At 50.3% G+C, this 23644-nt stretch overlaps 7 protein-coding genes across 7 annotated transcripts; 5 read left to right on the top strand and 2 right to left on the bottom strand.

The window, feature by feature from the left end:
* Window positions 1-450: 450 nt before the first annotated feature.
* On the top strand, window positions 451-3473 carry BO88DRAFT_41506 (involucrin repeat protein). Its single transcript, XM_025708194.1, has one exon. It carries the CDS (start codon window positions 540-542, stop codon window positions 3453-3455), a length of 2916 nt encoding a protein of 971 aa, XP_025562862.1. The 5' UTR covers window positions 451-539; the 3' UTR covers window positions 3456-3473.
* Window positions 3474-5033: 1560 nt separating this feature from the next.
* Window positions 5034-8392, top strand: BO88DRAFT_388216 (tubulin gamma complex associated family protein; the record flags this gene model as incomplete). Its single annotated transcript, XM_025704852.1, has 3 exons — window positions 5034-5211; window positions 5286-8265; window positions 8326-8392. Exons 2-3 carry the CDS (start codon window positions 5420-5422, stop codon window positions 8390-8392), a joined length of 2913 nt encoding a protein of 970 aa, XP_025562861.1. The 5' UTR covers window positions 5034-5211; window positions 5286-5419.
* Window positions 8393-9643: 1251 nt separating this feature from the next.
* BO88DRAFT_388214 (PH domain protein) lies at window positions 9644-13113 on the top strand. The gene is made up of 3 exons (XM_025704851.1): window positions 9644-9844; window positions 9899-12466; window positions 12520-13113. The coding sequence occupies exons 1-3, from the start codon at window positions 9764-9766 to the stop codon at window positions 13069-13071; spliced, it is 3201 nt and encodes a 1066-aa protein (XP_025562860.1). The 5' UTR covers window positions 9644-9763; the 3' UTR covers window positions 13072-13113.
* Window positions 13114-13124: 11 nt separating this feature from the next.
* Window positions 13125-14357, bottom strand: BO88DRAFT_388211 (putative mitochondrial inner membrane protease subunit Imp2). Its single transcript, XM_025704850.1, has 2 exons — window positions 13683-14357; window positions 13125-13608 (listed from the first exon to the last, which is right to left on the bottom strand). Exons 1-2 carry the CDS (start codon window positions 14120-14122, stop codon window positions 13236-13238), a joined length of 813 nt encoding a protein of 270 aa, XP_025562859.1. The 5' UTR covers window positions 14123-14357; the 3' UTR covers window positions 13125-13235.
* A 326-nt stretch (window positions 14358-14683) lies between these two features.
* Window positions 14684-16358, top strand: dot1 (histone methyltransferase DOT1). Its single transcript, XM_025708160.1, has one exon. It carries the CDS (start codon window positions 14777-14779, stop codon window positions 16277-16279), a length of 1503 nt encoding a protein of 500 aa, XP_025562858.1. The 5' UTR covers window positions 14684-14776; the 3' UTR covers window positions 16280-16358.
* A 927-nt stretch (window positions 16359-17285) lies between these two features.
* BO88DRAFT_404776 (putative biotin-dependent 2-oxo acid dehydrogenases acyltransferase) lies at window positions 17286-19127 on the bottom strand. Its single transcript, XM_025706710.1, has 4 exons — window positions 18863-19127; window positions 18658-18761; window positions 18532-18603; window positions 17286-18468 (listed from the first exon to the last, which is right to left on the bottom strand). Exons 1-4 carry the CDS (start codon window positions 19032-19034, stop codon window positions 17398-17400), a joined length of 1419 nt encoding a protein of 472 aa, XP_025562857.1. The 5' UTR covers window positions 19035-19127; the 3' UTR covers window positions 17286-17397.
* Window positions 19128-19749: 622 nt separating this feature from the next.
* BO88DRAFT_404775 (thiamine pyrophosphate-dependent dehydrogenase E1 component subunit alpha) lies at window positions 19750-21525 on the top strand. Its single transcript, XM_025706709.1, has 5 exons — window positions 19750-19907; window positions 19969-20156; window positions 20212-20273; window positions 20329-20538; window positions 20590-21525. The coding sequence occupies exons 1-5, from the start codon at window positions 19804-19806 to the stop codon at window positions 21358-21360; spliced, it is 1335 nt and encodes a 444-aa protein (XP_025562856.1). The 5' UTR covers window positions 19750-19803; the 3' UTR covers window positions 21361-21525.
* The last annotated feature ends 2119 nt before the right edge of the window (window positions 21526-23644 follow it).

Below are 23644 nucleotides of genomic sequence, written 5' to 3'. Positions count from 1 at the left end.
AATCAATAAAATAATATTTGCCTATTCTCCCAAAAAAAAAAAAAAAAAAAAAAAAAAAAAAAAAAAAAAAAAAAAGACCATCTTGTCAGGATCATCTAATGTATAGAAACGTGAACGTCACTACTCCATAGGATCAATCCCCTTTGCTTCCCGTGGGTTATTTTCCCCCCTGAATCAATCACGTGACATCAGCCGCTCCCGTCCGGGGGGCTGTAAGAGTAATTTAATCAATCGATACAGCAAATGAATGGGGAACCCGTTCGTTGGCCGAGATTCCGTTCGATGCTCCCAACACCAACTCCTTTGTGCGCTGTATTTTCCTTGTCCACTCGTCAGTAATAGTGTTTGCCTTTGTCGCATGTACTGATTGTTTTATTCTCATTATCTACATATCTCCTAATCACTTGCTCTGAACTCTCTCTGGCGGTATTCCGGCTGCCGCGGAGAATGGCGACTGTTTGTTGACCCGCCAGGTTTATCAATCATTGCGAATTCCTGCTTGCTTCTGTAGCCCGTCGGTTCACGCTGAAATCGCTATCATGAGTACCTTTGACATACACTCTCCCCGGTCGTCTTATGGCGAACCGACGCAGTATAACACCGCCTCCTACTATGGCGAACCGTCGCAGCCGCCGCCAAACAACGTGCTAATGAATGGCTACCACAACGCCTTGAACTCGCAACCCGTGGAGCATTCACCTTACAATCACCCGAAGCCCACAAACCCACAAAGCTCAACATTGCGCAATGCCCACGACCCTGTCGCCATGTACCTATTGACCGAGACCGCCATGACCGACAGCACACATTACGAGATCTTGTCTCTGGAGGAAGTGGAGGGCTTGAAGAAGGAGCACAAATTCTTGTCTAGCAGGCTGAACGCTGCCAAGGGGAATCTGGCCCTGGAAATGAAGCTCCGCGATGCGGCCATGTCGCTTAGCAGACTTTACACCACCAAGAGCTCCCGTGCGAGCGGGGAATATGACCTGGACTCGTCCCCCGATTCTCGAAGGAGCTTTCTGGGGCCTAACGGTTCCACCCCGGATAAGACAGAAGAAGAGCTCGCGCAGAGCACTCGGAAATGCGAAGAGCTGGCCAAAGAGGTCTGGAATTTGGAGCAGAGAGTACAGCAAATCAACAACAGGTTGCTTGAGCATACAGCTGGGATCTTGCAGATGACACATAAGGGCCTGAAGAAAAACCTGCAAGGCAATATAGCCGATACGCCTGAGACCCTCGCTAGCCCTAATATGCATGGTAGCATGCACGACTTCGACGAGCGCAGCCTTTACAAATCGATCGAGGAGATGGGTGATGCCCATGGATCCGAGGCGCGGAATGGACGTGGCTTGGGCAGCGCTGGGTTAGAGGCGATTCAGGACACAGAACGAAGATTAGAGTATCTAAGTGAACGGCTACGGAACATGATCCTCCAGTCGAACCCAGACAGCGGTCTGGCGCCAATTCCGCAACCCTCCCAAGGCCAAGACCCAGACTATCCTACAGCAACGTGCGAAGCACACCTCGCATACATCGAAGAAGGTCTAGACATGCTTGGCTCGAGCGCTTCCGGCGGTCCGTCCCAGACCAGGGGTGTCGACTACGATCACGAGCAGTTGAAAGAGATTAACGCGCGATTGTACAGCGTTGTTCAACAGTCTGGAATACCGCATGCTCAAACGTTGCCTCCTCCACCAGACTCATCTCAAAGCGACGCGGCAGAACACCTCGCCTATCTCAGTGCCGGAATCAATGGGCTTGAAGGACGGATCGACAAACTGCTTGAACAAAAGAGCATCCTTACGACACAAATCCAACAACAGAGAGAACTCAATTCCAAGTCGGACGCGGAGAGAGATGCGCACATTGCTGAGCTAGTCGAACAACTGGCTCATGTACGCAAAGACCTTGAACTATCAGAAAGCGAAGGTCAACAGTCGAGGGCGGAGCTGGAGCAGGCCTTGGAACAGCTCAAGGTTCTGCAGCAGGAGCTAGAAGGCCATAAGGAAGAGCACAAGATGGAAAATGTATCCGGTGCTATAGAATCCGAAAAAGAGGCCCGCGCGCACGCTGAAGCGGAAGTCGAACGCTTGCAAAGTATCATTCAGGACCTCGAGCGCCAAAAGGAATCACACGCCGAGGCTCTCGACGCGCGAGCTCGAGCAGAGGACGACCTTTCTCGACTTGAAGCTCATGTTGAAGAACTACGGTCTCAGCACACCACTCGCACGGAAGAGCTCACTGCAGCGCACTCCCAGGCCCAGGCCGAAATCACGCGCCTGCAAGGCGTGCTTGACCAGACTCAAAGCGAAATCGATGCCAAAGTTGCAGCTGCTGAGGCGGTCCGTCTTGAACACCTCCAATCTCAAGCCGATACCCATGCCGAAGAGCTTGCTTCAGCCCGCGCGCAGGCAGACGGTGAGATTGCACAGTTGAAAGAGACCATCAGTCAACTGCAGAGTGAGGTAGCTTCGAAGGCGGAGGCCTCTGAAGCACACGAACACACAACACAGCAGATCTTGCACCTCGAGGAGACCATGCAACAGATTCGTAATGAAACAGATGCCCAGATCAAGGAGGCTACGGAAGCCCGGACACAGGCAGAGACCGAGGTCGCCCGCCTGGAAACTGTATTGGGTCAACTTCGCGCCGAAGTGGAGCCCCAGCTCAAAGAAGCAGTTGAAGCACGCACGCAGGCAGAGGGTGAGGTTTCACGCCTGGAAACTTTATTGCACCAGCTTCGAGCCGATGTGGAGGTGCTCGAGTCGCAGTTTAAACAAGCTACTGAGGCACGCACCACCGCCGAAGCGAACGCCACGCGGTTGCAGGCGGAGTTGACCGAGATGGAAGGCGAAGTTGTACGCACTCAAACCGAGCTGACAATGGCGAAGGCCGAGCTTGACGGTGCCTATGGATCTCGAGCCCAGCGTGCGGCTGACATCACGGCCAACCCTGCCATCCAAAGAGAATTTGATGCGCTGAACACCCGAAACTTGGAACTGGCCGAGGAGTTGGCAGCGCTTAAGGCCGGAAAGCCCGGCAGCAGCGACCTGCAGAACCGGGTGGATGCACTCCAGAAGGAACTGCGCGAGACAGTTGATGATTATGAAGCAATGACGAAGGCTAGTATCGAATTCGAGAAAGAACGCGAGAGATTCGAGAGCGTTATTGACGCTCTACGGGATCGTTGCGAGCAGCTCGAGACTCAGCTTAATGAGGAACGGATCAGCTGGATGGGTAGTGGACGCGATGGCCACTATGAGAGCACATCGACGATGGTGCTGAAGAATGAGTTCAAGAAGATGATGCGGGACACGCGTATTGAGAACATGAAGATCCTCAAATCGGAACAAGAAGAACGTCGCCGGCTGGAAGCAATGATCAGGAATCTGAAGAAGGAACAAGCCATTATGAATGGCAAGCCTGGCATCAGCCCGAGTATACCAACTCAATGATCGTCCCTGCCAGAGCCTGCTATGGCTATGTGATGTCATCCAGGGAGGTCACAGCCCCAGGAAGAAAGCTCGTTAGCATGCCAGATGCAGCCTCTACAACGCCCGTCAGCCATACAAGAACGCCGGGGGCACCCTGGCCCGAATAACTCAAAGCATTGATTTCTCGCCGTGAGGCTGAAGACGCATACGCTCTCCGGCTGAGTCACCGACTTGTGTGCCCAGGCTTTTAGATGCTGCATAAGTTGTGGCAGGGCAGGCGACCAAATCCGAAAATTCAAGGCTGTAAATATAATAGACAGGTGCTGCATGATCAGATAACAAGCAGTGTGGGGAGAATGTGTACATATGTACTTAAACAGACATGATTTTCTTAATTTCAACGAGACTCTTTCTATGTGGTTGAGGCCGCTTTAACAGGGGCGCCCAGTGACTTGCTCACTGTGTATTTCTTATTACTAGTCAAAGCTTCAACAAGCGCTCAGGTTCTATCCATGAAAGCCTCGGTTATTGGTTATATATCCTGAGCTACTCATCATATATCAATGTTCTATACAGATAGCATACAGAAGTAATAACGATACTGAATTGACTAGTACTGAACTCCACGTTACCAATTTTTATGATATACGTGTTCTGCTATATGATGCAACTATAATCGTGACGGAGAATTGGCAGACTCATAAGTAGTGATTTCACTCGATACAATCATTGGTACCATATATAATGGGTAATATCAAGATATAAAAAAGAATGTCTCTATTCTACCTCCAAGCGGCTTTGACCCTGACCACGACATTGCCCTGGATCATGGTCCTTCTGCACAGACCCTTACAGCATTATCCTTCCAGAAACTCAGGAACGAGACACAGTCTGTGGTACAGAGGTTATCTACCTCAGCAGTCGTCCAGACTTCATGTAGCAGCTTCGCTTCTTCGTTGGCAGACAACAACAATGTTTGAACCCCAGCAGCCTTATAGTAGATGTCTGCCCTGTGTCTTGATGGACCAAAAGCGGTTTCATCGCAAGGGTTGAGTCTGATTCTATATAGTATGACTTGGGAAAAGGTAACTGTTTGATAATGTGGTGACTGGTATCTAATGAACTTGCAAACCCCTCTCAAAAAATCTTCGAAAAAAGTTGGTTCCTAGTCTTGCCGGGTGACCAGTGGACGGCCTTAGCGAGCCAGGCATATTGGACGAGGTAGTTGTATACTAGTGCTGCACATCGTGGGTATCGACCCCTTCGGTATAATCTCGTGAAGAGCCAAATCTATTATAATGTGTCGAATGAGGTTTGGTGTACGGAATCAGAGAGCAGCCCCAATCAGCGCGATGGAGCGACACATTCATCCTTCTTCATTCTTAAATCGATCTAACATCCAACTCCCCTCCTAATGACAATTCGCCATAAGTGTCATTCCCGCAGAGGTAAACTGAGTGCATCCTAGCCAGAATGCAAGGCCTTCATACAACGTAGTAGATAACTATTTACAAGGGTTACAAAGGATCCTTATCGAATTCCTTATCGGCTTTATCAGCAGATAGTCACATCGAGCCACGTGACTGTCTACGAACTTCTGGGTCAATTCAACGGCCAGCTTCTATACGCAACACCAATAGCCATACAAGCAGCAGCGACGCGGTTCTCCTCTAGTTGCCGCACTTCCGAATTTAAGATGGTGCTCTTGCTATATGGATCAACTCACTAACGCCTGTACTCACTTGCGACCACATTGACCCCACACCTACATCTCACCGTATGTCATCCCGCGTTGTTTACCGCGTTGAAGGACCATTGACAATCGTACTGACCCAGTATTGCATCTTATAGCTGTGCTGGCACCTAAATACCCTTTACCTGCTTCTACCGGAGTCTCGGTCCGTCTCTCCGATTCCCGCGATTACGCGATCGTTTGCGACCCGTTGCCCTATACAGCATCTACAACTTGGTATCGCGTGAGGACGATGGATCCGGAGGACTCTCTTGCAGACCCGTTCTTCAGTCACGGTCTGTGGAGAGTCTCCAAGTTTACCCTACAGTCTCTACAACCATTGGAGCCCTTGGGGTGGGATGAGAAGCTGCCTGACCTTTCGAGTGCTTTCTTCGAGTCTCCATTGAATATCTTCGACAAGTTCGGCACCGAAATTCCTAGCCTAAATCCATTCGGTACCGAGCTATCAGATGCGGATCAGACCCTAGCGTTGGATATCGATACTTCAATTGAAAATGAAATTATTGCGACTACTGATCAGCAGAACATTGAAGAGGAGCTGGAGGATATATGGGCACTTAGAAATCAGGATATAAAGCAAGAGCGCTGCGACTTGTTGAAATCATGGGAGAAATACCGAGAGAGGACATATCGTGAACCTGTCTCGGCATATTTCAGCGAATCGGGTGCGAAAGGCTTTGATGCTGCATTGGCACGGCAAGCTGCAAAGGTGGGAACGCAAACCCAGAGGTTCATGGTCCGGCGAGATGTGTTCTTCCAGGCGTTGCTCAAGCTTGGGCTTGGGTGGAGCTCCATGTTTTTCTGCTACAATGAACAGAAAAAACGGTTTGAACGAGTGCACAACAATATTCGAATTTCTGGAGTAACATCGGTTGCACTAAATGGAATTACCGAGGAGCTGCTTGAGTGCGGCACAAACATGCAGAAAATACGGGCTTTTGCCAACAAAGTACCGCGCAGGACAAATGAACTTTCTGCTCGGTCGGCCTTTGCGAGTGCCGCGGCTGTGGTTGTTCATACACTCGAAAAGCGGCTTGTCGGACAGTTCGCTAGTATTACCTCTCTCCTTCAGATCAAGGCGCTGTTTTGTGAATGCGGCAAGGTGGTGAGCGTCCTGGCGAATGTGATCGAGGCAGTTGATATTGCAATGTCCGAGGCACAGATAATTTCTGTTGTTTCTGAACGAGCCGCCCACTTCTCGCAAATATTCGACCATATAGAACCTCTCTTACGCGAGATTGTGAGTCGAGTGGCCGAGCCCTGGCTGAGACAAGTAGAGACCTGGGTTGGCCTTCGTCCAGAGACAGCGGCATCAGTAGAGCTGGCTTCCAGTGGTAGGAGCTTTGTTGTCGCGGATAACCAGGAGAGAACTAGAAAGACCAAAAAGATGCCGAGGGTTGACTACAAATATCTACCTGATAATATGCCCTCCCTCATTCCCAATGATCTGGCGTCTTTGGTTTTCGAGAGTGGACGAAGCCTCAGGCTTCTCAAAACACATCACCCACAACATCCAGTCGCCAACCACGAGATGTATCATTCTACTTCACCCACTTTTGAATGCGCAGGTACGTGGTTTGATATCACCAGGATAGAAAAGAAGGCCATCGAGGACGAAGCTAGACTACGTTCTGAGATACTCAAATATAACCGTGGTGATATGAATCAAGGGTCAGACAGAATGTTCGTTACAGAGGCTTCCGAGCCCACTGGGGAGTCAGATGTGCTCGCGGACACTTTTGAACTCTTTGACCTCGATAATATGCCAAACACCACGGGGCTGTTACCAATGGACGGAAGCTCTCAGGAGAAGCTTGGCTGTCTAGTTGACGGAAATTTCCACTGCTATGCCGAACAACCTGCAGCTAATAGCAGCTTCGGACCTGAAATAACTTCATCGTATTACCTATCATTGGCGCCTCTTCTCTGCTCCCAGGCGCTATTGATCGATTTCTCGTGTCTCCATCTGTTATTCAAAGAGCATCATCTCCGAACCCACCTCAACCTCCAATGGCGATTTCAGCTCCTTGGTGATGGTTATTTCACCTCTCGTCTTTCTGATTCCCTATTCGACCCCGACATGGAAAGCGGTGAGCGAAAGGCTGGTGTAGTGAGGAGTGACGTTCACGCTGGTTTGCGCTTGGGAAGCAGGGATACATGGCCTCCTGCCAGTTCAGAATTACGGCTGGTGCTCATGGGACTACTCAATGAGTGCCATGATGCGGAGAAACGCCTGGACCCGTCAATGGACTCTAGCCTATGGAATGAAAAGGAACTCCCTGGTGGCCTAAGCTTCTCCATCCGCGACCTTACAGATGAAGAGGTCGTGAAATGCAAGAACCCAAATGCCATCGAAGCGCTTGATTTCCTTCGTCTACAATATAAACCCTCGCCTGTCCTGGAGACCATATTGACTCAGAGTTCTCTTGACAAATATGACCGTCTCTTCAAGCATTTGCTTCGACTGCTACGCATGGATTCGGTTGTCAGAAGTCTCATTCGAGACTCAACTGCGAGAGACTCCCTATCAGGTGATACGCGGAATGTGATCCAGAAATTTCGGGTCGATGCTCAGCATTTTGTGCTGGCCCTAAGTGACTACTGCTTTCATGTCGGCATTGGTTCTACATGGCGACGATTCCAGGGGACGCTTTCTAATATTGAATCGTGTCTTGACCGACATGACATCGACGGTACAATCGAAGCGGCCAGCTCAGTACCTAGGTTGCGGGACTACCATGAAGACGTCTTAGATCAGATGCTTTATGCTCTTTTTCTCAGCAAAAAGCATACTGAGGTCGCAATTCTTCTTGATGAGATCTTCGGAACGATTCTCACCTTCGCCCCGCTGTCGCAACTGGACGGGATTAATGGTGTACGGCACGAGGCTGAGCCTGCTGTTCATCGATTATACAATCTCTTTAGGAAACAAACTTCTGCCTTTGTTGGCTATCTACGCAGTATCGAAGGCATCAAGTCCACGTCACGGTCTTTAGATCGGTGGGATACGACGTTTACTGCCAAGGAGGAGCCTGCAACAGTCTTCGACCATCTGCTGGCCCGCTTAGACACGAAACGGTACTATTGAAAGCCATGAATGGGAAGTAAACTATGGAACTGTCCGATTCAACGTCACAGTACTTCAGCAGCGCCAGCGAGATCGATAGCCCGCCTGAGTAGCAATGCAACGTGGCTTACATCATAGTAGCACCTAATGCCAAACAGCCGAAAACCGTCGTCACTTTATTGGTACTTGCGACCCGAGGGTCTTCAGTAACAACAACGTGCTGAAAGGGCTCGCACATGTTGCCATGGTTCTTTGTATTCAAGACAGCGGACTCTGACTCGAGGGCTTTCTGGAGTCCAGCCAGCACGTGGGGTAACAGTGGATAGTGCGTGGCTATCAGGTCACCATGGATTAATAGACTCTACTTAATCATCCATCGATAATTCATATGGCAAGGACTTAGGATAGGGTGACACTTCCTGGATGTGGTTGCAGTTCCATGGCTACTACTGTGATGAGAGGCAGTGCCAGAAGGAATATCTGACCCGCGAAGAGGGCCTCAGTCGGTAATGATGTCCGTACTCATCATCGGGCGGCAAGGACGGTCGAGATGCGAGCCCAGGCATGGAGCCATCAGGAGAAATTAGAGTTTTCAGTAGACGAGGATTCACTTTCGCGTTGGACTCCTACTAGACCCTGATGTTTCATGACGCCTTCCTTCACCCCAACGGCTGGAAAGTGTCCCCCAACGAATACTCACCTCGTCTGGGCTTAGGGCATGATAGGAAATTTGGGCTTGAAGACTCATGCTGCCATCAGACGACGGTCAGCCGACTCAGGAAGTACCAGCTTCATACGTGTACTGGATAGTAGAATACACATGTGTGATAAGGAGCAGTCCAGCCCATCACGTTAGTCTTTAGTTCTCTGCTATATGTCTTATATGACACTGGTTAACAGAGATAAATAGATAAATAAACAATGAATACATAGACTGCTAGACTACTACTACCGGAGTAAATGTGGGTGGGTCTCGTGGTGGATCGAGGAAATTAGAGGCGCCTTGGCAGTTCAGGTTCCTAGGAACTCTTCAATTTTGTAGACTAGTCTAGCTGGCAATTACTATGACGTCATCACTAGCATAACATGGACTCAGCTTGTTCTGTTGCCCCTGCTAAATGCTATCGTGTCTTGCAACTGCAGTGACCTTTAGCAATAGAAGGAAATGTAGTACTAGTAGTACTGGCCTAATTCCAAGCTCGAAAGCCAGGAAGATAATTATCCCATCCAGATGTCACAGTCTGCTGCTAGTTGAATCTTCATCATAATCCATCAGCTTCCGATAAGCTTATCAGACGTGCAGTAAGATCACGTGTCAGGATCATGTGAGAGCGGGCCTCTCCCTATGACGAAGGGGAGTGGTCGGTTTCAGGGAACTTTAAAGGGGAAGATCGAAGCAGTATGCTGCCTCCGCAATGACAACCTCATTGTGGGATCAGTCACTAGCAGCAATGCAAATCGAAAGGGGAATCTGCTGAATGAATACGTCCGGACGTGAGCGACAACAACATGGCGACTGATCCACACGTCGCATTTCACCGGGACCAGTGTCAAGGTCTAGATCCGGAGTCGCACACTGCTCAAAAGCTTGTACGTTCTTCTATTATTTCCAAGGCAATGCAAACATGGCACTGATCAGTGAAGCATCATGCTTCTCCACACCACATACACATGGCCAATAGGAGGTTCTTCATCGGACCGATCCCCCAGGGTTGGCTGCAGAATCACCGCAAATCATGGTGGAAGACGCGCATAAAGTTCAGTAAATATTCGTCGAAGACGGTTACGTTCTCCGCGGACCCGGTCATTGCGCATTATTCAGAGGAGCCTGAGACCGACCGTGAGGATTCGACACCGGAACAGGAGCCGGTTACAGACACCACGGAGGACGAGAGGACGGACAGAGATCAGGAGGAAGAGAGCAGTGATGCAGAAGCACCGACCCGGAAAAGCCTTCGTACTGTGCCTTATACCCTGGAGGAGGATCATGATATTTCCTGTGTTACTACGGACTCGGAAGCTGTGCCCTCGGATTCGGGCGACAACAAACGTGAACGCGACTTGGCCTCGTCAATGAGGAGACACGATGGGAGCTCCGCATATTATACAGCCAGGGAGCAGGAGCCAATCGACGCCGGTCAAGCCTCCTCCAGGCCCGGTACAACGGACCCGGATCAGACCGGGGAGGGACTAAGTAAGCAAACGCTAAGTACCCCTAGCCAGAATGGAGCCAGTCAGTCAAGCCCCATGGTACCTGCTAGTGACTATGGATCCACGACCGCGTTGCTAAGGCCAGATTCGAGATCCAAAGGGAAAGGAAGACTCTCTGCTCCATCGTCTACCAACCTTGACCAACAGGAGCCTCAGGTCGAGACGTCAGAAGAGGAGCCCCTCCGGAACGGACATCGCCGTCGATCTAAGAGGGACCATTTACATTCGTTTTCGAAACGGGCAGCCAAGCATAACCTTGATGACAACCTGCTGGACAAACAACAAAGAATCTTGGCTCGAGTGTCGAGGACGCATGCTAAACTTTCACGAACATGGCCGTACAGACGGAAGATGAAAGAAGGGGAGGTCATAAAAGCCGAGAAAATGGTTGTTCGACTCGAGGAGACGGTGCAGGAAAAGCTTCCAGACGACTATTCAGAGAATGACAGTCTGAAGATGGAAACCAGGGTTGTAGATCAATGGCGAGAGTACCTGGTGGCATGCCGTCTCGCTTCCGACGAAGATGCACCGTTCTGTCTCCAAATGTACAAGACCCGTGTTATACCCGAAGTACAGAAGACAGGCACGCGAGTCGCCCCGCATTATCAAATACCCTTGGGGCGAAAGAAAATGAATGTGAACCTCTATTCGCATCTGGACAAGGCAATTGTGCTCTGGGGTCCCTGTAAGCGTGGGACTAAGATCTACATAATTCGGCCAAAGTCCTCCACGCATGCTGTGGAATGGTTTACCTTTCTTAGCCAGATAATGGGAAAGAGGCGGCCGTCTTCGCTGCCTATTCATGTTCCCGATTTGGGCGTATCTCTTGTGTTCCATAACCCCTTTGAACAGTTAGAAGCTGCTCTGGACTCGAAGGGAAAGGGTACTGGAATCCTCAGTCGGGCTGTAGCCCAGGAAGAATCACCAGCGATGGCTATAATACGTGGGTGTTTGAAGATGCTGGAGAATCGTCCTGAATGGGCCGAGGTCTTACAACAGTGGTCCAAAACTGAAATCATGGGGCTTGCTTGGAAACGGTACGATCGCCTGGAATGGATCCTGGGCGCCAACGAGGAGAAGATGTATGGCTCTCTTGCTATGCACATGACTCACGAGCTTGAACTGCGCCCGAGGCAGCATTACCACACCTACATAAAGCACGATGGCGAGAGAGAAGACGAGCCTCAGCCTGTAGAAGGCTTTTTGGTGCGTCTGACATCCCAGCGAGGTATACATCAGCGGATGAACAGGATGTTCTTTAAGCGGCTGTACTTTTTCACCCAGGATCAATATCTGTTCTTCTGCAGGCCGTCAAGGTCACTACCCCCAGCGCCTCCGAGACTATGCCGCGATGGTACTGAACTGCCTTCAACGCAACAGATTCTGGATGCATCACCTATCTCCTACGATGTCGATCCGTATCCGCTTCAAGACGGGGATATCTCTTGGCTGCGGAGCGGCAACAAGGACCACATCAGAACTCATGACGAAGAAGCCTACGTCCAGCGGCAGCGGAGCATTCACAATATTGAGCACGCTGATGGATTCATCGATCTCACCAGGGTACAAGAGGTCCGACATGTGCAACGTGATAGCTGCCCCGCCGATCGGAACATTGAATCAGGGCCAGATGTAGCATTCAATCCCGAAGCAAGAGACACGCGCCAAGATGACGGTGCAACGCAGCAATTCAATGACGACAGAACCTTTGAGATGCTTCTGGACAACAACCTCGTGGTCCGCTTTCAGGCATACAATGACGTGACCAAGGACGAATGGATGAGGCGGCTCGAAGCTTTAGTGAAGTACTGGAAGTGCAGAATCGCGACCGATGCAGCTGAGCTTAAGGCTCTCCGGCAACGCAACCTCAAACTTCTGGGGATTGATGAGGAATTGGAATCCATCATGGGTCAGTTCGCTAAGAAATGGGAGGTCAAGAAGGCAGAAGCGTCGCCTCTACTGCACAATATCTGCGTCCTGTCAGATTGTCGTCCAATCAAAGTATGTAATATGCTGCTCTATTATGCTCCGACAGAACTAACATAACGTTCTAGATATCTGGCCATCTATATCGAAAACCCCGTCGCCACTCGACCTTTAAGAAAACCCACGTTGTCCTGACCGCCGGAAAACTATTGATCTTTCGCAGCTCCCTCCGAAAGCGCAACGGCGTCGAAGTCCCCCACATACACCAAAACCTGGAGACCTCCATCAATCTCCAAGACTGTTATGTGTACTCTGGCCTGATGACAGACTCAGACCTTCTATACACCAATCAAACATTTGACAGTAACCATCCAGGCCATCATGCCCTGCCCCGCGTGTATCTCTCATCGGATGCCTACACAAGTAGCGACGAAGATGCGGCGATCACGTTCGTCATCTGGCAGCCACTGAAGAAGAACCTGTTCCGGGCGCGCGAGCATGGAGTTAAGGGCAAGACGAAGCAAAAGATTAAGCAAGTGTCGACTCTCGGAGTCCACGGGCGAACCATTGTGTTCAAAGCCCGCAGTCGCGTCGAGAAAGACCGCTGGGTGCTGAGTATAGCGTCTGAGATTAATCGCTTACAGGAGGATCAACCGGAAGATGTGCGGATAATCACGTAGCACGGGATGTTAACTACTAGTATAATATACAGTAATTTCTGCAGGCAGATCTACCGCTTCATGATGCTTCTCTATAGTAATAGTAAATATACAGGGCAAGTAAATCAACCGTCTATGTACAGCGCATACCAGCAAATACTAATACATAACATAACACATAACATTCACTCCAAAAACGGCCTCTCCAACTTCACAGCCTCCTTCACCACCCGATCGCGCACCTCCTGTCTATAATCCTCCCCAAACTTGCGCTCCACATCACCTTCCACCACCCCATTCTCCCAGCCCGACCAATCCAACCACCTCCACTGCGGATGCAGCACAGCCATCACCCTCCCCGTAATCAAACTGATACTCACCGGCCCGTACGAATTACTATCCAGCGTCTTCCTCGGATCCTTCGCATCACCCTCCAACCATACATGATTATACGGCACAATCTGCGACTCCTTCAGACAGGGCTCTCTTGTGGTGATCTGATCTCCGGGTAATCCGATAATGCGCTTGATGGCCATGTGGCGGGGGTTCGCGGGGGATCTACCATATATGTACCATTAGTAAACCGAACTTATACCACCACAGAAAACCACCACGGGCAGGGATAAACAAACCGAAACGTAACCACCATCCCCCTCTCCAGCCTCCTCTTCCGTTCCCACGGCCACAACCCACCCCCACCCCACATATTCACAAGGACTATATCGCTCTTCGTCTGCATTTGGTCGTAGTCTTCATTCAGGTACGGTGTCATGCTGGGTCCGCGTACCCACATCACTTGGCATACGTGCTCGGAGAAGAAGAGGCCGATGGGAATGAGGGGGAGGAGGGTGCCCATGAAGCGGAAGGGACGAGGGAGAGAGGCGTAGCTATTGCGGAGGTGGCTGAAGAAAGAAGGGCGGGGGTGGGATCGGGGCTGTTGGGGTTGTTGCGGTGGCTGTTGCGGTTGAGGGGTGGAGCGGCGCGCTTTGGCTAGATCGGGGGGTAGAACTCGGAATCGGGATGTTTGGGGCGGAGGGGGTGCCCGAGGGGGTTGTGCCTGTGGTGGTGACATTTTGAGGGATCTGGATGTGAATCAATTGGGGAGTGGTTGTGATGCGATTGATGGCCTCGGGGTTTAGTCGGAGGTGGGCGGATGGTGTCTAGGTGTTTGGAGGGGCGTGAGAGGGTGAATGATGAATGGCTGAGTCGCAGACGGTATTGGAGAGAGACAGTGGTGGGTATATAATTGTGGTGGTGTTTGAGGGTGGTGAAGCGCAATTGTTGGAATCGAATTGTATGGTATCAAGTTCGACTGGGGATTATTGTGATAATGGATTAAATTGCGATCTTGGATATCATGAGCTTGTTTGCAGTGTTTGCAGTGTTTGCATAACTGTTGCACCGATAATTAATACTAGTTACGTAGGAGTGATTGGATGGTAAACAACGCGGCAGGTCAGGTGACTCGGCGGAATCGGACAGTGACTTTCTCCGCCTCCCGCTTCGTGGGTGCCACTGCGGTTCGGGCGTGCATCTTGCATGAATCTCTCTTTTCACTAGACCTGCTAACTTATTCCCCTTGCCGTTTGTTGTCTTGTCGTACATATCCTCCTCGCCGTATATATTATATTTTCCGTTCTTGTGTATATCTTTCCAGCGCATCGCTGTCCTTACCTTAACCGCCCCGCTCCCCTATAGTACGATTCTCCCGTTCCCGTCTTGCCTTATGGGATTTTTCGACCACCTCCAGAAAGGAGGCGCCTTTTCTTTACAACCGAAGAAGCCTCAGATTCGAAAGGTCGTTCAGACGCGAACCGCCCCTGCCTCGCGATCCACCTCCCAGACCCCAGGTCCCTCCTCTCGAACCCCTCCTGCTCAGCTCAAAGCGCAACAATCAGCAAGCAGATCCGTCTCCAGGGACCGCGACCCTCCGTCTGCGAAAAGGCGACATGGCACACCAGCGCAGAGTCGGAAGCGCCAAACTCCGGAGTTACGACTTTCGAGCGATGACGACGCGAGCGACACGGACTCTTCGTTTGAGGTGCGCAAACGGGCTAGGACAGGCGACAGCGCAGAGCCAGACCCGGCTAGGCGCGTACGATCTTTGAAGGCTTTTTCCGAAGATAGCATTCGCTCCCTTCCAATGATACATGCTGCCGATATTACGTCGCGCCAGAAGTCCGGCAACTTTAAGCCTGCGTTTGGGGCAGCCAAGCCGCTACCGGAGCTACTCCTGCAGTATCCCAGTACTTCCTCCCCGGAGAGATACGACCTTGTGGTCCCTCGAGACCACGACGATTTCAAGCCCATTGATGATATCGTTCAAGTCCTCGACATCGTGTCACAGAATTATATCCCCGACGAAGAGGCAGACGAATTCAACAATGAATCGACTGGAATAAAACGCAGACTACGACGCGCCCTTGCCTATTCATCAGAAGCGGATTTTCGGAGTGTCGTGGCGGAGTACAATAGTGCGATTGTGCGGTTAAGACGTGATGGCAGTATCGCGAAGAAACTGGATTCAACGAGCCGCTTAAACTTACCCCACGTGGAAAGGATCCTGAATCAAATTTACTCGCGCACCGTGTCGCCTCGGGTCGAGTCTCTTCGCCAGTACGAGAACGGAACGGACAACGTGTACGGAGAACTTCTTCCACGCTTCATCAGCACGATATTCAAGGAGACTGGGCTAAAGTCCGGTCAGGTTTTCGTCGACCTGGGCTCAGGTGTCGGTAACGTTGTCCTTCAGGCGGCGCTTGAGATTGGATGTGAGAGTTGGGGCTGTGAAATGATGAACAATGCAGCCCACCTGGCGGATCTGCAGCAGGCCGAGTTCAGGTCGCGATGTCGGCTATGGGGCATCGCGCCCGGGAAGACGCACCTCGTTAAGGGTGATTTCCTAAAGGAGCAGAGCATTATCGACGTTCTGAAACGCGCTGATGTTATCTTGATCAACAATCAGGCGTTCACCCCGCAATTGAATAACGAGCTAATTAACCACTTCTTGGATATGAAGGAGGGGTGTCAGATCGTATCCCTTAAATCCTTTGTGCCCGCGGGACACAAAATTCAATCCCGCAATCTCAATTCGCCCATCAACCTGTTGAAGGTCAAGCAGAGGAACTACTGGTCGAACAGCGTGAGCTGGACCGACGTCGGCGGTACCTACTTCATCGCGACCAAGGACAGCTCCCGTTTGAAAGCTTTCGTAGATAGCATGCAATGATCTGTTGCTACCTCCCCTGAACGCTTTTTGCTGTTTCACGACCGCCATGCTCGATTACTTTCGATTTCTTGTATTCATACTTCTTTTTCCTTTCTTCTTTGATCCTCTTTTCGCATTTGTGATGCTTGGGCTTAGGACGTGATACCAGGGTTTCTGATTCAGGCATCTGCATCAGCGCATGCTAGAATGGTCTCAGTTCTTCTCATTATGAGTACATAAATCTGCCCACTTTTGCTATTGACCCTTTGAAGCTGTGATGAGAAACGATACGTGAGACGATGGTACATTGTGGATAGATGGCATCTTTTGAAGATTGTTTGGCTTCTGCGTCTCTGACAGCATAGCATCACTGGCATGCATCAACTCGACACTCGGAAGCACCCCCTGTTCGTCATACCATATTTTACAACAAGTATGGCTGGTGCCAGCAACCCTTCGAGTCACCGGATTACCGAACTTACTAGCCAGCAGCACCGGATCAAACTCAACAACACTGATGCTGGAATGTCGCAATGAAGTGATAGCGAAACTGCATCATGCAATAGGCAGTGAAAGACTGCGATGCCGTGGCCTTGTTTGTTGTATATAGAGTTGTTTGGCTGAAAAGCCAGGAGAAAACCTCCAGAACCCTCCGACGTGGCGTGCTATCCGCCGACGCGGGGTGAAGAATAGATTAACAAAGCAAATCAAATTAAACCGATCTGCTATATTATCCTTTGAGAATGCTGCAGCAAGGCGTCTTAGTCGGTTCGGCCAGGCTGGTCTGTTCTAGGATGACTATAGAAGGACGTAGATTTGATTTCCGGCCAATTTGGCACTAATACCTAGATGAGAGTTCACCGACTTGCTACTCGAGGATTAGTTATGCGATCGGAGATTCGATCACGTTGTTGTTTGACCATGGCCTTGGTGCCATTCGAGTGCTTTCTATGTTTTACGATGTAAAGCGTGGGATGTATGGTATGGACACCAATGGCTGACAACCCAGCTTGCTCAAAGCCAAGCAGGGCGAACATACATGTTTTCATTTGCAGTCATCTATGCTATGTGGCATTGAGCCGGCGCTAATCACTACCGCAGATGCAGGCCTCAGACAAGGGGTTAACTCTATGTATAAGCTATCGCAAGTTCAACAGCATCTGCTCCGGTGACTCGACGAGTTCCCGGACGCGATTAGCCATTCGGGCCATCGTGGCACCGTCCACCACGCGATGGTCGGCGCTCCAGCTGAAATTCACGAGCTCGCCTTTTGTAACCTGACCAGCGTCATCAAAGATGGGTACTGTTCTGGATTTGCCAATGCCGAGGATGGCCATCTCGTTCGGTATGACTACCGGTGCGACGTATGTACCTCCAATGTTTCCGATATTAGAGGCAGTGATTGTGCCACCGCTGAGGTCGGCGGGTGTGAGCTTTCTTTCTTTCGCGAGTGCGTTCAACCGTAAGATTTCCGCGGCAATTTCTAGGATGGAGCGATTGGCGACGTCTTTGATATTGGGGACTAACAAGCCTTGAGGGGTGTCCATGGCGACGCCGATGTTGTGTTTTGCCCGCATGATCAATTGTGGTTTGGCCGGATCGGTTGTATCAATCTTTGCGTTGAGAAGCGGGTAGTCGTTCAAAGCCAGGGACATGGCTTTGATGACGAAGGAGAGGAGGCTGATCTTTTGAGGGTCTTTGGGGTCGTTGGCTAGCTTCTTTCTAATGGCCATTACGTTATTAACGTTGAGTTCGTCAGCGTAGAGGAATTGCGGGATGCTGAGGGAGTTTGTCATGTTCTTAAACATCTGACTCTGGATTGGTGTTAATTTGACCGCGGTCTCTTCTTGCATCCCCGGAGCAGTGGGCTGTGTTAAAGGTGCTTGGTCTCGCTCGGCGATAAAGCGCTGCACATCTTCCTTGAGGACGCGCCCATCCTTGCCTGTCCCTTGTACATCTTCAATGTTCACATTGTGGATCTTCAGCATGCCACGGACCGCTGGGGTAGCCAATGTCGCATGAGGTGATCTCGGCTTGTTATTTGTGATGCCGTTTACTGGTGCAGGTGAAGTAGCTTGTGTAGGCTGTGGTGATGGAGCTTCTAGAGGAGGAGACCTGGCCGGTGCTGGTTCTATCGGTTCTGTCTTTGGAACAGGCGGCGGGTTATCATCCGGATATTTCCCGTTCTCAACTTCTATATCGCAGAGCGCCTATAGGAAAGAGAACGATTAGCAAGAACATTCCATGCTGCGGTGTACTGTAGTTGTTGTTACCTTTCCTGTCGGTACCGTATCGTCTGCTTGGAAATGGAGCTTTTTGACGACGCCTTCGTATCTCGAGGTGATCTATGGCCATTAGCTGAATTTCCAGAGCGTGTCTCTAAGGACGCATGAACTAACATCATCAACGGCTTTATCCGACTGGTATTGACATAGTGGTTTCCACTCTTCAATGTATGCGCCCTCCTCGACATACCACTGGATTATTTGGACCTCCGTTATCCCTGTGGGAAATGTAATGTAAACAACCGACAATGAAGGGTATATGTATGTTTCATGACCAAAAGATTGTGGAAAGCCGGTCATTTGGGCAAACTTATCTTACCTTCGCCAACATCTTTCAGTACCTGAGACTTCACACCCCACAGACAGGCGGCGGCGTGGAATCCTCGACGAGGTAGAGGTCGTGCCTGGCACCGGATCACTGGCAGGGACCTTGGCCCGTGGCATAGCTGGAAAGCCCGGGACAAGCTGCCAGTTGATCGCAAAATATTCATAGTTAACCCGGTGTCGGCTTCAACAGATAGAAGAGGGAGATTACACGGAGGGAGGGACCTAGATGTAGCATTCCGGCTGCAGGATGGATGATGGGAGGGGAGTATGTAAGTAATGCCCTGTTGGTTATCCAGGTACACCGGCGCCCGATGATAACCGATGCCTGGCATTATAGCACGTGATGTTACTCCGCATTTCCACTTTCCGCCCGCAACTAGTAATTAGTACTTCGGGGCCGCTGATTCTTCCGCCATTGAACATGGCACGTGCGGACCGAGCTATACCTAAGGGTATGACGAGTGATATAGTTAAATATAAAAATATACATAGTAATATAGAATATGGATAAATAGACGATTTTTTACAATTCAAAATAATCGAAGAAATCAAGTTAAAACGGGATCCAGTACTACTAATTCAAGTCTCCAAATAGGTTTTAGTGATATTATGCCCTGTTCCAGGTGGAATAAACACCAGGCCGATTAGGGTTGTTTAGCAGAAAAGAAGAGAAGAAACGTTCCTTATCTAGACACTTATCTTAGAGTTATCAAGTCGCTTATCGCAGTTGCTGGACACCTCCTAATAGCTTCTTCTACCCCGGCTCGGATATCGGCGGGTGGGGAAATCACCCGCTCTAAGGACCGACGCCAACCGGCCTCCGCATTCCCAGCATCCCTCGAGTTAAGAATAACGCCCTTCTATCATGAGGAGAGGCCATCACATATCCCCCAACACCCAGGGCTGGCCCTTCTTTCAGCAACTACCTCCAACATGCAGTCTTTGCGGTCAACACGCTTTTGGCGCTCTTCCCAACCGCTGTCCAAGATTCCACGGCGATGGAGCAATTCTATATCTCAGCGCCCTGGATCGGATCGGTAAGGTCACTCACATAAACCGAGCGATGATAGGGAGCATGGAGCAAGCTGACAATAGTAGTGTCCGATTTCCAGGCGCGATCAATAGCAAATTTACCACCGACATGACCTTCATCAATCCTACCGAAATGTCCAATATCCCTACGTACCGAGTCATGGACTCCGACGGAGTACTCGTCGACAAGTCGCGCAAGTCCATCGATGTGCCAAAGGAGGAAATTTTGACATGGTACAAGAACATGTTGACAGGTAGGGGATATCTCATATTATCATGCTACCTACTTTATGATCTGACGGCATCTAGTAAGTGTCATGGACGTCATCATGTTCGAAGCGCAACGGCAGGGTCGACTGAGCTTCTATATGGTATGCTCAGAACCTTCACTACCTCCTCAACAATATTGAAGTCTGATCTCGTTAGGTATCTGCCGGTGAAGAAGGAATCAGCGTTGGTTCCGCCGCAGCCTTAACCCCCGACGACGTAGTATTCGCCCAGTACCGCGAAGCAGGCGTCTTCCAACAACGCGGCTTCACTCTGAAAGACTTTATGAGCCAACTGTTTGCGAATAGATTTGATAACAGTAAAGGCCGTAACATGCCCGTTCATTATGGCTGCAACTACCCCCGAACAGTTCGTCCCCTCCACACGACCTGCCCAATCGCATTCTAACCATATATCTAGCACACAATCTCCTCCCCCCTTGCAACCCAAATCCCTCAAGCCTCCGGTGCTGCCTACGCTCTAAAGTTACAATCACTACAGAACCCCGATACCCCAGCGCGAATTGTAGCCTGCTATTTCGGCGAAGGAGCCGCCAGCGAAGGCGACTTCCACGCGGGCTTGAATATAGCCGCGACGCGGTCCTGTCCCGTGGTATTCATCTGCCGCAACAATGGATATGCAATTTCCACCCCTACACTAGAACAATACAGGGGCGATGGTATCGCCAGCCGTGGTGTTGGCTACGGCATTGACACCATTCGGGTGGACGGTAACGACATATTCGCGGTCTACGAGGCAATGCGTGAAGCTCGTCGCCTCGCCCTTCAAGATGGAGGTAAACCCGTACTCATCGAAGCAATGAGCTACCGTGTATCGCATCACAGCACCAGCGATGATAGCTTTGCATACCGGGCAAGGGTGGAAGTCGAGGACTGGAAACGTCGCGATAACCCGATTATCCGGTTGCGGAAGTGGTTGGAAAACGGGGGTCACTGGAGCGAGGATCTAGAACGTGAAACGCGTGATAAGATCCGGAAAGAGGTGCTCAGGGAGTTTGGAGAGGCAGAGCGGGAGAAGAAGCCCCCGTTGAGGGAAGCATTTGAGGGGGTCTACGACGAGTTGACGGAGGAGGCGGAGGCTCAGATGAAGGAGTTGAAGAGGATACTGGAGACATATCCTGAGGAATATGACTTGCATCAGTTCCAAGATGGAGTGAATGGATTACGATAGACCTGTGGTCCTGGTGGACGCTTCATGTCAGCCCAAGTCATGAGGAACCTACGTGGCTGGCTTTCTTTTATGTTTATAGCCGGAAAGCCCGATCAGCATATAGAGGAAGATTCATTAGGCTTCTCCATCATACAATTTGTGAAATGAATGCCTACTCACCAAGAGATCACACATGGCGCAAGGCGGCCTTTGCGCAAAGTAAGAAGTGATTAGGATGGTCACACAAGTTTCCAGGCTGTATCTGATGCACTACCACGCTGCCATCTTTCCGGGTGCACGATCGAATAGGGGAACCCTTTCTCCCGGTGCATCTGATCGACACCTTCCTCGAACATTTCAGGAGGCCGTCTCTACTAGTCCGAAGGAGAACAAGGCCTTGACCCGCCGTCAGACACAGTAGACACACCAGAGTGCACTTTCCTGCACGGAATACATGTCGTCAAGATACATTTTCGGCTGAAAACCTGTCCAGGCAACCAACTAAAGCTCAGTTTCTATCTGACGTTACTTATTACCAACCAGATGGAAAAATAAAGGTACTTCAGCAGTAATCCTCATCTAATCGCCTACATGTCTACATATGTACAGAGATTTTCCGAGCCCCTTTCAAGCTCGAAACCAGCGGAATGACCAGCCTTCACGAACAGAATCTGCTGCGTTGCCCTTCCAAAGTCCCATGACATTCTACCATGAACGTGGCTCGCTTTTCCACCTCCCCGGGGTATCTCATTTATCAGAGTCGATAGGATGGATTTCAAGGCACGACTGACGTTTTATGAGGGTGAGTCAGCGGATGATGTGATCAAACCAGAGCATTTTCAAGAAACAAGTGCTGTAAGCCGTCTGCTCCTGGCAGACATACATGAGGAAGAAGATGGTATTGTAAAGGTCAAAAATCGAGGTGAGAGGCTGAATCCACGTGGCTAACCCATGGATGGATACATGGTTCATCTATAAGATGGGGGAGGGAAGGCGTGGTCGACGTGACGAGATCGATGTGGCATGCGACAAGTGTAGCTGTCTAGAGATAACGTCGGTTCCGGTAGGTGGGACTTGCTGAGGAAACTCTGGTAAAGTAGCGGTTGCGAAGGGGCGTATTGTGATGTTGATTTCCCCTTTGGTTCTTCGATAGTTGTGAGACCAAATTGATATCAATACCGGAAGCATGTACTCAACCTGGGAAAGCTGTTGATGCCACCGTCACGCAGGCAGCAACGGCGGAGAAAGGGAAAGCCAAGGGGGTGCAACAGACTATGGATGACAGCCTGACATAGTCTATCCTGAAGAGCCTGAACTGATGGAGTCATTATGGCTAAATGCAGAGACAAAAGGGCAAAAAGCTCATGATTGTGAAGTTGTGGGCGCTGGACACGGAAGATAGGGTGACTGGGTGAGTGTAAGCAGACATACACTGAATGAGACCATAAATCTGATCACTACCCATCCCTAGATCTTACTCTTCGAAGTCGACTTTTCTGTTTAATTCACCGTCTAGCTTGCACACTGTCGGGGTCAATAGAACATGGCAGGCTTGATGGCCGGATATGCCATTCTAGATCGAGCTGCGGCAAACAATACAGGCTTGTTTCCAGAAAGCAAACATTACGGAGTATCTGGTTACGTGGTTGTGGCTGGTTTACAGTCTCACTTCTGCATGGGAAATTGTTGGTCAGCTAGACTTCCTTTAAACTGGGAAGGCGAGTACGGGAGGGACGCCACGATTTCGGGCTCATTAAGGTCCGGGAAACGCTAGCAAAAGAAGAGTTGTAGCAATGTTACTGGCTTACTTGGGGGGTGCCCTCAAAATACAGGCCAAAAAGAGTGTTTATCTCTGGGGGCCTTGGGAAGTGTATGAGGCAGACGCCACACTCATTATTGGTATCACGGGTTTCACCGGACTGTAGCATCATGACCAAGCAGCTTCCCGTCCCGACAAGGTTCGACAGGAGTTTGTGCTACTTCATGTGGGCTGGCCTGGGCTTCCGTGTGATAGATCGAATGGTTCTTCGTCATCCAACAATGTTTGGAAAAAGCCCAAGGCCCCCAGATGAACGGGACCGAATAGGGAAAACGGTGAGCAGACTTGAGCAGAAGGAGAAGGTTTCCACGCTCCTCGTATAGGTCTCAGAAGTATTGAACGATGTAAGAGCTGGGTTGGATACTCCGGATGAGGTAAATGCATAGAGTCTTATAGATCAGCAACCATGTTGTCAGCCATGCTGTCGATCCATGGCAGCTGTCATTTCTCCTGGTCACCGCTATTACGATTCCTGTTGATATTTCT

Source organism: Aspergillus vadensis, assembly GCF_003184925.1.
Source record: "Aspergillus vadensis CBS 113365 unplaced genomic scaffold BO88scaffold_11, whole genome shotgun sequence".
In the NCBI taxonomy this organism is placed as follows: Eukaryota; Fungi; Ascomycota; class Eurotiomycetes; order Eurotiales; family Aspergillaceae; genus Aspergillus; species Aspergillus vadensis.
Note: the sequence above shows the minus strand (reverse complement) of the source record. Positions and strands in the feature narration are given on the sequence as shown.